This window comes from Protomyctophum bolini, assembly GCF_963924005.1.
Source record: "Protomyctophum bolini genome assembly, chromosome: 13".
NCBI lineage: Eukaryota > Metazoa > Chordata > Actinopteri > Myctophiformes > Myctophidae > Protomyctophum > Protomyctophum bolini.
In genome coordinates this window covers 23922362-23935762 of record NC_137874.1, presented here as the reverse complement: position 1 = coordinate 23935762, position 13401 = coordinate 23922362, and the positions used below count along the sequence as shown (strand labels likewise).

General features: G+C 41.5%; 1 protein-coding gene across 1 annotated transcript in view; it reads right to left on the bottom strand.

Annotated features, from left to right (window-relative positions):
- srrm3 (serine/arginine repetitive matrix 3) overlaps positions 1-13401 on the bottom strand; it is a gene marked incomplete at both ends in the record, with an annotated part of 36370 nt that overhangs the window by 1273 nt on the left and 21696 nt on the right. Inside the window, 7 exons of the mRNA XM_080780190.1 lie at positions 2421-2534; positions 3374-3640; positions 4213-4574; positions 10097-10271; positions 11734-11841; positions 12743-12793; positions 13027-13062. Coding sequence (XP_080636316.1) covers positions 2421-2534; positions 3374-3640; positions 4213-4574; positions 10097-10271; positions 11734-11841; positions 12743-12793; positions 13027-13062 — 1113 coding nt within the window. The remainder of the gene's footprint in view (positions 1-2420; positions 2535-3373; positions 3641-4212; positions 4575-10096; positions 10272-11733; positions 11842-12742; positions 12794-13026; positions 13063-13401) is intronic.

The following is a 13401-nucleotide window of genomic DNA, read 5'->3' as shown; positions in this document are numbered from 1 at the left end:
TGTTATCCATGGCCCAGGTTAATAACCACAACAAAACGGTATCATATTCACTCAGTAAAATAAACCTTGATAGCGCTTTAAATCAAAGTTCCCACTTTATAGCATTAGTACGCACTGCAGGGATTGTACCCGTAGAGTTGTGTGTGTTAATTCATGTCAATTTAATTAAGGGGAAGAAGATGAAAGAGAGAAGCGGCAGTGAGAGAGAGAGAGAGAGAGAGAGAGAGAGAGAGAGAGGGAGAGATGGGAGGAGGCCAGGTTTACTCAGGCAAGGTCTGTTGTTGGTTGGCTGCTTAGCCAAGCTTCAGGAGACGTGGACTAGAGAGAGTCCTGCTGCACGGCAACTGTTACCACGGAAACTAAAGCCTGCAGCTTCACTTCAGCAGAATTCCATTGTCTTGACTTCAGGGGAGGGGTCTTTTGCACTGGAGTGAGAGTGAGACACATGTGTGCATCTCAACACACTTGTCTGAGAAAATACAAACGTAATAATGATAAAAGTGACATTTTTACATTGCAAAATGGACAGGACAGCGATGACATGAAAGAAACATGCACAGGATGCTCTAATTCTGTTGACGCATTAACTGGTTGAGCCAACAGGATGCCCTTGGAAGAAATGTTATGACGTTATGAAATGGCTTTTTTGCTATCTGACCGCCTAAGTTGCAAAGTGAAAACAGAGGCGTGTTGTGTCTCAACCAATCACAGTAGCAACCAACCACCCTGTCCCCTCGGGCTACGGGAACCATGAGACACGCAGCTCAGCTCACCCAGCGCAGCTGTTTGTCTCTTGTCGGGAGAGACAGAGACAGTGCTAGCACGTTTATTGGCCGTTTTTCCACAAATGTTAATTTGTTCCCAAATGTTTTCAGATACTGTACATATTTGAGTGTGCGGTTTAAGGTTTAAACTAGTAGTGCACAGTCCGGCCACCATCTTAAATTAGAATTTCAGACTTGCATAACAAACAAGTGTCTCTTTCCTTGTTCCTGGTTACAAGAACAGTCAAACGATGACTCACATGTTGCTTGGTTTTGGCGCTCTGAGGATTGGAAGAAAAATACAGAAAATCTTGTACTTAAAGTTAATGAGTCAAACACTATTTCTGAATGACCTTTGTAAAAACACGTGTGAAGGAAGTACAGTAGGGAAGCCATTTTGGAATTTCTGCATGGCATGGCATTGGTACGACCTCCCGTTAGTTCGACCATTAGGTCTACTAACCTTACTAACCCTATCTCTAACCCTAACCTAAACATAACCGCAAGCATGGGAGCAGCGCATGTTCGCCAACCTTAATGTATGTTCGCCAACCTTAATGCACACACTTCTCCAAGGCAGAAAAAAAAAGTCTGGGCCGACAGCTATGGCGGTCACAATTCTATCTCTGTTTCTACATGAATGCATGACTGTGATAGCACGTTTGTCATGCTCGTTACTAAAGTTATGCATGTATGTATTTATTTAATGATTAGATCCTTAGTAGAACATTGTAATTCCCATGGTAATTATCAATGCATTTCAGTACAGTGTGTGATGTGTTGAGCAGGGAGTAGACTATAGTGGACTGGATACCCGTATATAACAGGAAGTCATGTGTGTTTTGTTGTTTCATAGTTTTAGCTTTAAGTTGTTTTGTGATATGATGCACTGATTGGTTGGCACTTTAAATTTGTGTTACAATTACAATAAAGATCTATCTATCTACAGCAAAATAGATGTCCGGGTATTTCAGAGACAAAGATAATAACTAAGCTGGTTTATTTAGCAGCCAACTAATAGAGCATTCAGTATTGACCATATCAAGCCAGGTCTCACGGCAGACAGTACTAATATAATCAACAAAAGTGAACAGAGCATACAGTCACACTGCACGCCAACACAGTACATATAGTGGAAGTGAGTCAGATCTTGTACACACAGCAAAACAAAAACGAGCAGTGCACCACCCTGTGGCACCAACCGGCACTGCATACTGACTGTTACAAGTGAGTCAGACAAAGTCATCCTGTTACGTTACATCCTGTTGTGTTGTTCTGACTCGAGCTCTTGTGCCGACCGAGGGAAACTTGAGGATTTGTGCTATTTCTGGACTCAAAAACTAACATTAAGTGTACACTTACTTGCACTGGGAATTATTAACTATTTTACAATGAATTTGATAAAGCGGAGACCATCTTTAATCTATCGATACTTAACACTATCAACAACAAGATTAACACTACCAATACTTAACACAATCAATACTACTTCTTTACACATGCATGAGGAAAAGGGCAGAGAGAATTCCAGAAATGGAGGCACAATTCCAATTGCTGCTTCTGTAGGCCTGGAAGTCTGCTGGAGGAAAGTCTTTATACTGCAGGCTACTCGTACAATGAACCTGTGTGCTAGAAAGGGGAGTCACGTGACGGTACCTGGTGATTCTGCGGGCCTCCATGAAGCTGGGCGAGTCTCGTCTCCTTTTACGGATGGGCGAGTAGCTCCGCGAGCGACGTCGAGTGTCAGAGTGGTTAGGACTGTCTCTCTCCCTATAGGCGGCACCGAAAGGGAAAAAACATTAGGGCGACGACAGACAAGGATAATACAACAAAGCCGGGGCAACTGATCACGGTAATGAATGTTTTGACCAGTGGTGTCAAGTAACTAAGTAGATTTATTTTTAAGTACTGTACTGTACATGTTTTAAGTACTGTACATGTTACAGATGAATCTGTAACATGAGTGGAGATGGGGCGGTCTTTGTTTTTGTTCCAACTGAAATATTATCTAGACCGGGAGATCTGCGGAGGCCCAACAAGGCCTACTAGCGCTTCGATTACTGTTTTCATTAGCGGGAGGCTGGATTAATGATTTATTACGCGCGACCATGCCTATTTCATCTCGTCTTTATGTGGCGCTAGTGGTGGTTAGCTAAAAAATGTAATTAATCAAATCTCGTTCTCTCGGGCACGGCTACCCATCTTGTTCTCTCGTTCTCATGTTTCAAGGAGTACAATGTGTGGTATTTGGACTGAGTATTTCCCAATTTCCAATACTTTTACTTCTACTCCACTACATTTCAGGTCCAAAATTTGTACTTTTACTCCACTACAATTATTTGAAAACTTTATAGTTACAAAACATACATTATAACCACTTCAGCCCTATATACATTTCAGCTATTTGAAAATAGCCGATCTACAAGCTCACAATGCGTCGCAAACGTAATTTCAATACCATTACTTTTGTACTTTTACTTCAAGTAAAATGTTCACTTCCGGACTTTTACTTGTAACGGATAGTATTTCTGCATTGCAGTATTGATACTAAACATTTGAGTACTTCCCCCCCCCCATCATTGTGGTGTTGACAAGGGCTCAAGCTTCACCTGGAGTTGTTCTGTCCCTTGGCCTTGCTGCTGGGGCCCCCTCCCCCGTCTCTGGAAGGGGAGCGCGAGGATGAGCGACCGCCGCTGCTCCAGGAGCTGCTACGCTGTCGGAGGTTCTGCCCCGTCCGGGACTCTCCTTTCTTCCTGCCCGAAGTGTGCGAAGAGTGCCGTCCAGCAGGGGATGCTGATGGACTCCGGTGGTGCGCCGTCGGCTGTCCCCTTCCAGAGCGGTGGTGGTGTCGCTTGGACGAATGTCCGCTCTTTGTCCTGGGAGGAAATCGGGGGACAAGAGCAAGGATACGAGATGAAAAACAAAACAAAAAATACTACATTGTATCATATCGTTTATGTCGTGAGGAAACCGTGTGTGTGAGACACTGTGAGTGTGTTTGTGTGTGTGTGTGTGTGTGTGTGTGTGTGTGTGTGTGTGTGTGTGTCCAGCTGGTACTTGTTGACGGTCGTTAATGTCAAGGCAATTATGTTTATGCACTGTCAAATAGGTCTACACTACATCTATTCTAAGGTAGCATATACCTGTATCCATATTATCCTGCTCATTACTGTGCAGAAATATACATAAATCTTTATAGTTATTAGTTAGTATAACTCAATAGTTTGAGCAGAAAATGCATTTTGAGATTGTGTGTGAGATTGTGTGCGGCCCCCCACACACAATCATTCTACAGTTGTGGCCCACGGCCTGATCTAGTTGAATACTCCTGGAGTAGAGCATTAAATCACGAAAAGAAAAAAAATAACAATTTATAAAGTTGAAATATTGAGATACTAGGTTCTGCCCAACAGCAACAATATCCAACATGGTGGTCCTGCATGCATACTTCTTCTGGTGATGGGACGTCCTCCCCCTGTGAGTGTGGTTGCGTTGGGAGTGGGCCGAGTCGCTGCTGTGAGCAGGGGAGCTCTTAGCCTGGCCTCTCTGGTTCCCTCTCCTCCCTGAAGACTGGGACATGGAGCTCCCCCCCACGCCTGAGTGTCTGCCCTCTGCACCCCCTGCCTCGTCTGCTGCTGCCGGCCCCAACTGTCCCGCTTGGCTCCGGTGGGGGGGGCCGTGGGCTTTGTTGTGCTCTCTCACAAGAGTGGACTGGACGGTTGCGGTCAGCGAGCGAAGCTTCTGTGGAGAAACCATAATCGACAAACCAAACAAAAAGAAGAAAAGAAAAAGAAAAAAAAAAGGAGAAATAAGAGCATTAGAGTGTTTTCACATCGGTGGTTTTAGTGCTACGGTGTACTTGCCAAAAGAAGGTAAACATCTAAAAGAAAAGAAGATATAGGTTTTCTCCATATGGCTTATAGATAGACCTCTATGGTGCAGCACATGCAATACTTGGCATGCAAAACCATAATGAGTTGAAGAAATTATATTCCCAAAAAACAAACAAAACAAATATAAAAGGAAAAAAAGAAAGAAAATAGGAAGAAGAGGGAGAATATAAAATTGTGAACCAAATGAAGTATCAGAGCGGAGGCAGAAAGTAGAGAGCTACAGATTTGATAGAGAAGAAAAAGAGGACTTCTTCAGGGTTTTTTTTAAGTAATGGTTCAAAAACAGATATGAAACAAAACAAAAAGAGTAGACAACTTGACGGAACATCACAGAAATGGAAGGAACAAAATAAAGATTCACAATTATCGAATCAATCGAATCAGAAAACAAATCGTCTGCTACTCAATTGTCTGTTTGTCGATTTTTTTCCCTGTAGACAAAATTGCTGAGACGTGAACAGCGACCCATTTTCTTTTCATTTTTTGTTATGGTTACTCTTGTTTAACTCCCTTCTGGTTAACATCCACTTACCAATAAAGTGGTATTCCCTCCTTTAGTAGGTAAGGTATGAAGAAAGGGGAAAAGTGGGGCAACATAAGTGCATCATTAGATTCACAAAATGCAAGAGAAAAAGACACAAAACCCTTCCCTGCCAGTGACTCACAATGCATGGAAATCAATGGTAAAATAACTAAAACGTAAAGAGGAGAACCACAGTGTGCAGGGTATCCCTCCCATGTCCAGGACATACTCTGGTCCAGTTGCAAGCTCCTTGTTTGCTAAGCTTTGGAGGGCAATCAGCCAGGTGAAGTGATCAGCGCCTTCAAGTTTGCAGAGTCATTCTCCCCTCAGTGTGGTATTGTGAGTTTTCATTTGGGACTTTGAACCATAGCTCTGTCTTAAGTGTAAATGTGCTTTGTCGCATTTGTCTTGAGCGAAGGGGTCATGCAACAAAGTATAAATTACCCTTCACTATTATTATCTCTCCCTGGTAACTTCAAATATTCTAGCTTTGGTAAAAATATATTCTACATTAATTTGCTATACCAAACTACTGTTATGGAGATACCAGGGAATTGCATAATATCAGTTAATGCTATAAACCAAATGTCTAAGTATTATTTTTCTTTCTCCATTTGCATTTTGTGACAGGTAACAACAGAACAAACAGTTTTATACTATTTCAGAGAGAGGCCTTTTGCAAGTTCAGTGCTTTGAGTTGTCAGACTAGCTTCATACAAACCATCCAAGAACATATCGTTTGTGTAAGATCAGAGGTCCTGAATATCCTTTTCAAAAGAGGGTTAATAAATTGTCACATTTTAAACTGTGTATAGGTTTAAATCAAATTCCAAATAGCCCTGTTAAACAATAAGAGAAAACGACACATAACAATTTACCCACATTTAAATTACAGGGCAAGGGATTAATGAGAAACTTTGAACGTGAAATGTACTTTATGTATGTGATCTGTGATGTACGATTAAACATAGTCCATAATTGGCAGGTCACAACTAATGGTTAGATCTCCTGGGCAGGTATTGTTCATATAGAAACTTATATTTTGCATGCACCAACATGTTCCTGTCAGTACTGCCTGGTAAACTAATGCCTGAGTTTGCGTGCTGGGGTTGCGCACCGAAAATAGCCCACCTACAAGCTCACAGTGGATTGCGCTGCTGTGGCAATTCACAACACATATCGTGCTGCAATGCATTATTATCTTTTAGATTTGCTATTTTCGGTGTACGACACCGGTGCGCTACTTATTTAATGAGGCTTTCATATACAGCAAAAGCATGAACCTTGCTCCTTGCAAAAGAACAGAAAGGAGAGCCTTTCTCCACTATAAAAGGAAAAATAACTAAGCAATATAATAAAGAAACACACGACCACTGGTGCTAATGACAGTTGTTGGAAAGAGTTGAGGAAATCAATATGACATAACTGATAAGACGGATGTACTAATCCACCAACAAACAGAAATGCTGAACAAACTGAACGAACAGGAATGCATTCTATGAAAACGGAAATAAAAAATAAAAATGGACCTGGAAGATAGAGCGGGCTATTGGACTTCAGGATGAAGTTTAGGAGTAAAGAGGAAGGAGGAAAAATTAATTTAAAAATAAAATAAAAGACCTCTACGTAATCCAATCTTAAAGAACCAAATCATAATTGATGAAGTAAATTAATTTGGCTGAAGACTGTTGGCAAATAACAGAAAAGAGAGAGAAAGAGAAAGAGAAACATTGATGTCACTCAGGCTAGGGTGCTTTCTCACATTCTCATCTGCATAAAAAAATCACGTGCGTAGGCAGAGCGTTACCTACCTTCCATTTCAATCAGTGACACGTATGCAATATCAACAAAAACAGAGAAAGAAAGGAAAGGAATAAAAAAGGAAAAACAAGGGAGAAAGGAATGTTCTCCGCAGCGAAATGGGAAAAAGACAATGACCTCTTTTAGTATCAAAGCTAGATAATCGTCCAGAGACTAAAGGAGAAAAAAATATATATACTAAGAAAAAATAAATGGAAGAAAATGAAGGAGTGGGGGGGGGGGAGGAGAATGAGGGTTTCAGGAGAATTTCAAATCAAACAAACAAAAAGAAGAAAAAACGGTAAGAAAAGAATGAACCTACATAGACTACATGATTTGCTGTCTTTTTCGCTTGTACAAATGCAGCCATATTTGTATCAAAAGGGGAGAGGATAAAGGAAAGTGGACAGAGTTAATTGTTAAATGTAAGGAAGGATATCGAGAGAGAATGAATGGAGAGAGAGGTGAGAGGGATGGAGTGAGGGAGGGAGGGAAGGAAGGAAAGAGGAGGGCATGCAGAGCTGGCAGATGACAAAGATAAATGGTTGAAGAGCAGGTTGGGGGAGGAGGGGCTTGATACTTGAGTCACACAAGGCACAGATGAACAAATAAAGTAGGGGGCAGTGTGTCAGAGGGGGGTAGTAGTCACTGCTGGAATGGACAACTGGACAGTCAACCAGTACATTTTGAAAGGGACCCCCATTCACACGATAGCCAAGTTATTGTTCAGCACAGCGCAATATTACTTCTCAAGTGTTCCTCTTGGTCATAATTGGGCCATGTTCCTTCAATGCAATTCTTTTTTGATGAACACACTTAGAGAGGGGGGAGGGGTGTTTTGGAAGTTTGGTCAATTTGGCATACTATTGTTCCATTAATATCAAGTTGAAGCTCTCATTAAAACTGCTTTGGGTCCCTTTAAAATACCAGTGTTAATTAATGAGTTGTCCTGGTTAGTTTGAGGATGGCACTGAATCCATGTACTTGTATCTGAACTGAAGTGTCTGAACTCTGAAAGCAATCATTCATCATCAAAAGGACTGCTACTGGAGGACAAATTGATATATATATATATATATATATATATATATATAAAAATAAAACCAGCTGATGTATACGTGCTGCAGTACTAAACCATACAAAACAGTACTAAACAGAGATGCTAGAGCATAGACCAAGTCACTGTTGGATACAGTAGGATCTGTCAAAGGTCTGTGGCCTCATAACCGTATTCCCTTCAAAACAGGGAGAGTGAGACATCTAAATGGAGGTGGGGGTGGGGGGATATTCCAGCTTTTGGTGGAGATTAACAAGAGTGGTAATATTACCTTGCAAGAGAAAAGATGCTGATGGTAATTTGACTGTTTAGAGACAATCAATTGTACCTCGATACCAGTAACACGACTGGCTTGTATCACATTGTTCAGAGACCTCCCTTGTCATTCTCCACTGGCTTGAACAGAAAAGAGAGTCGAAGAATGTACTGTCTCAAAGGACAAAGGGTGATACTGCCACCCAGAGGCAACATGCAGATCAACATGGTAAAACAAAAGTCAGCTCGTTTTAACGCCTGCCGGTTCGGCAGGAGTAGTTCAACGTCTGGAGAAGGGTGTGTACATCACTGAGCAGAACAATGTGCTTGAAAGAAATACAACTGCATTGAATAGAATAAACTATTACACATACCAGTTAACCTACTTGGTCCAGTTCCAAAGCATATGACTGCTTTTTACATAAACAAGACAGAAAAGTTTGCGAATTTATTAATGGGTAAATGCCACTCAAATCCTTAAGAAAAGCGGACAAGAAACAGTAATGAATGACACAAGCACTGAGAGAGAGAGAGAGAGAGAGAGAGAGAGAGAGAGGAGAGACCTTCTCATAGACACATGAAAGCTGAAATTGGAAATAGGAGACAGCAAATCTAAATAATTCTTCTGGAGAGAACATTGCAGTCCATTTAGTTGCTTATTCAGCAGTGAAAAACTATTATACTAGCTCGCCCTTTGGTTTAACGCAATGTCTTTTGTTTCAATAGTTGGCAGTTTCATTCCAACACAATAACTGTTAGCTCAGCACTAATGACCCATTTAAATTATGGAAGAGCAGTGTCATATTGCCTGATAGCAATTTAATACACCATACATCCGTGGTTAACGTTTCAAAGGGAGCCATAATGTGAAAGCACAAGTAATACAAATTACAAATGTATCACATCATAGCAATATTGGAGCAGTATTTTCGACATTGAAGCTTTATTGTAAAGTGGGCACTGCTGGGGCATATGGCATGTAGTCAGCCATTGTACGGCACTGTCCTAAAGCCAAATAAGAAAGGGTTACATCAGCAGAACCAGCTGACATCTGTGTTGCTACACTGAATCAGAAGCGTTGCTGTTGCTTCAAATACATATTACTGTAATTTGTTATTAGGGGTCAGACATCTACAGATGCCGTGATCGAGACTGACACCTTTGATTAATCTGTTCAAAGACGTAATGCATCATAGACATTTTAACACAACATCCACACTATGATCCTGACACAGGCAGCAATTCCTAATTCTGATTTATCTGCAGTATATATTTAATAACTACTCTGTCATTCCTAACCCAAGAATAAGGGATTTTGACTCTACCAATCTGTCCCTGGCTCAAATAATATTTCAGTGTTTGGGGCTAACCATTATTAGTGCTGGTTATATTTCTATTACACGTCGGATACTATAATGCTTCGCTTCAGCAACTCAGACGATTTGCATGTCCTCAACAGATCTACAAGAATGCCTGCCCCCCCCCCGCTTGCTACCAGAATCAAACACAAAATATAACGCAAGATGGCAGAGAGGTCCACAAAGAAAGTAGCAACAGCAGCACATTTTGGACAGGAGTGTGATCTACACACTTCAGTTCTTCACAAAATATACAAATAAAATGCAACGCTTTGGACGAGGCATAACCCCCCCCTCCCCAAAATAACAATGTATCTACGAACACCAAATCAAAGAACAGAATATTTCCAAAGACAAAGGTATTCTCAAAGTTCATTTGAGGAGACAAGTGTGGTACAGACAGGGAGGGGAAGGACTGGGTTGGCGAAACAGAGGAGACTACATACATCGTGGCCTTTCTCGCCCTCGGCACCATGGGCGAGTCTGCTGGCTTTGCCGTTGCGGCTGCGCTGGGAGGAGTGGTGCCCGTTGTGCCACGTCGTGGGACTGTTGGGGCCGGCGGGGGACAGCGAGGTGCTGGACGCCTTGTTGTGTCCGTCCGTCTTGTGCTTGGACGTCAGTCTGCAGAGGAGCGGGCAAGCAGAAAGAGACACTAGAGTAGGCCTAAGCCACAAGAGACATAAGTATCAAAAAATACAAATACCCAAGTAAAGTACAGATACTTAAAGGACAAATTTAGTTTTTTTCAACCAAGGCTCATGTTTTAGGTTGTTATTAGAGAAAGTAAAAGGTGAGTGTAATTTTTTTTCATTTGCTGCTTTCTTTCGTTTTAGGGATTTTAGCTGTTTTTGACAGGGGGGCGGGGGAATTCGAGCATGGGGCTAAATATGTATTTCTTTACAAAATGTTATAGTGATTATTTTTTTTATTATTTACTATAGTCCTACTAGACCCCAAGAAATTACATTTGGCCACAAAATATCACGGGATCTACTGAATGTGTCAAACTGAATTTTGCGTGTCTTAAGTACCAGGTCTTATTCCCTAACTTGAGTAAACTAAAGACCTGGAGGCGTGATCAATGCCATTTGGCTATTCTGAGTGGCCAAAGAGCATTGATCACGCCTCCAGGTCTTTCGTTTACTCAAGTTAGGGAATAAGACCTGGTACTTAAGACACGCAAAATACAGCCCAATATTGAGTCTATGCCACACAGTGTGGCTTCCCCCCAGTAGGCTACCTTCACATTCAGTAGATCCTGTGATCTTCTGTGGCTAGATGTAATTTCTTGGGGTCTAGTAGGACTATAGTAAATAATAAAAAAATAAATCAATAAAAATGTTTTTGTAAAGAAATACATATTTAGCCCCATGCTCGAATGCCCCCGCCCCCTGTCAAAAACAGCTAAAATCCCTAAAACGAAAGAAAGCAGCAAATGATGAAATTAACACTCATCTTTTACTTTCTCCAATAAAAACCTAAAACATGAGCGTTGGTTGAAAAAAACTAAAGTTGTCCTTTAAAAAAGTATGTAATGTCCTAGCCCTTTCTTTTTCATGTATTTAGTTGACTATAATAACCCTGCTCCCCTCCTCTGCCTACTCCCAGCCAGCCTGCTCCCTTGAGGAAAGTCTGAAACAGTTCATGGAGAAAGAATTGTGAACATCTAATGGATGGTATTATATAAGATTCACAGAGGGGCTCAATTTGTATTGTAATCTGTCCCCCGAGGATTGAGTATAAATGATTGCAGCGAGGAGACTGACAGGTCTCTACATTTTTAACAGTCTGACTGGAGTAGTTTGCTGTATCATGGTGGAAATACCAGCATAGGCCCACGACATGCAAAGACATTCCAGCATGCCTAGGTAAGTGATCGTACAGTAGTACACACTTGTTTATTTTATTTAAATATATATTTAATTTATTTTTGAGGGGCACTAGCCCCTCCTATGCCCAGCTTTCTGTGTTTGTGTGTACCCCATAACGATGATTTGATTGGCTGAGCACGGTATGTGACGCATGATGATGTTTGATGATGCATGAGTGTGATGTTTAACTACTCGAACAGGTTTTAAAATACCTGGCAGGAGACTTGGAGGGGCTGCCGGTGGAGGAGACCGAGGCACTGCGGGAGCTGCAGCAACTGCCTCTGCGCTGAGACCTCCTGCTGGGGGAGTCACCGGGGGACCTGTTGGACGACAAACGCAACATGCACCCACCCACGCATTCAGCATACGTTAACGTCGGCGATGGAGCTCATAGTAGTATCACAAACTCACATAATAATACATACAATTCTCAGTGTTCATTTAACTGAGAGTGTAAAAATGGTGATATGTAGAATTGTCATCATGAGTGCTTTGCTTTATACTGTATGTGTTTTGTATTTTATCTTTGGAAAGTGTTTAATAATTTCAAAATAGTGAATAAGGAAAATAAGTTTAGCGATAAGGGGTATAGCATGGCGAAAATATAGGGCCCATCGGGTGCACAATGCAAAGTACGGCCGGTGCCAATCCAACTAAGACAGCCTAAACATCGTTCCTGTTTGCTCAGCTGAACCATGTTCATTGTTCGCTTCCCTCTCTGAAGAACACAAAGCTCCACTAAACTCACATCCTCATGCCACACACGCTCTGTACGTCAAACATTATTCGGAACGCATGTGGAAATAGGCCACGTTGTCTCAACAAGGGGCCAAATATAATCTCTCTCAGACGCAGTGTTGACATAATACGAGGCATCATCAATTGGGTACAGTCCTACTTGGCAGAAAAGGGGGGCATGCTTTACATAAATGTCTCGTGGAAAACAACTTTAACTTTCATGGATCCAATGGAGTCTTTTTGTTAATGATTTCCATTGTTTAAATATGTATAAAACCCGACAGAGAGACTTAATCGCTTTCAACATAGCACTTCCTATTTTCGGCATATCATTATAGCCAAACATTTTGGCTATACATTTAGTTTTTTCCACAATAAAAAAATATCAAATATTGCGATAACAGCAGATCTAACAGCATGCGATGATGCCTTAGAGTGAGTGCAGAAAATAATAATAATAATAATAATAATCTTCTCTCTTACCTTTTCCTTTGCTTGTTCTTGTCCTTGTGTTTGTTCTTTGGGCTGCCCGATCTGGAAGACATGTCACAAGTGATGTTCAACAATAACATACAGTATATACTTAACTGTTCATGTTCCCCTCCTTACATGTAGTTCAAGGAAGGAACAGATCATGGTAGTATTCCATTAAAGCATCTTTTGAGCTAGTGAGTGCTATTGAAGTCAGTTCTGCAGGAGCAGTGCAGTTCTGCTGTCTGCTGAGCAAAGCTCGAGCTGAACTGATATAGCACATTTTCCTCACATACCTGTGTCTCCTCTTTCTCCTGGAACCGGATGAAGATCTAAAAAGATGAAAAACAAAACAAAAACAAAAAAACACAACTATGAATACCATATTAGCATGACTGCTACAGCATATGATCAGAAGTCATGTGTGATGCACAATGCCCCAGCCTGAAGTAGCGAAACAGAAATTCAGAACACTGGTAGGTACCCTCACAAAAAAACATGCAGTAATCCTGGTCTCTAAACTGCCTCCCCCTGGCCAGCTGGGGTGCCTGAGGGAGGGGAAAGGAACTGGTTGGAATAACGTGTTGTCTGTCCAACCTTCCACGCGCTACGTCCAACCAGGGAAACTCCCCCCTGTCAGGTGTAAAGGAGCGACTTGGACACTCATGCAT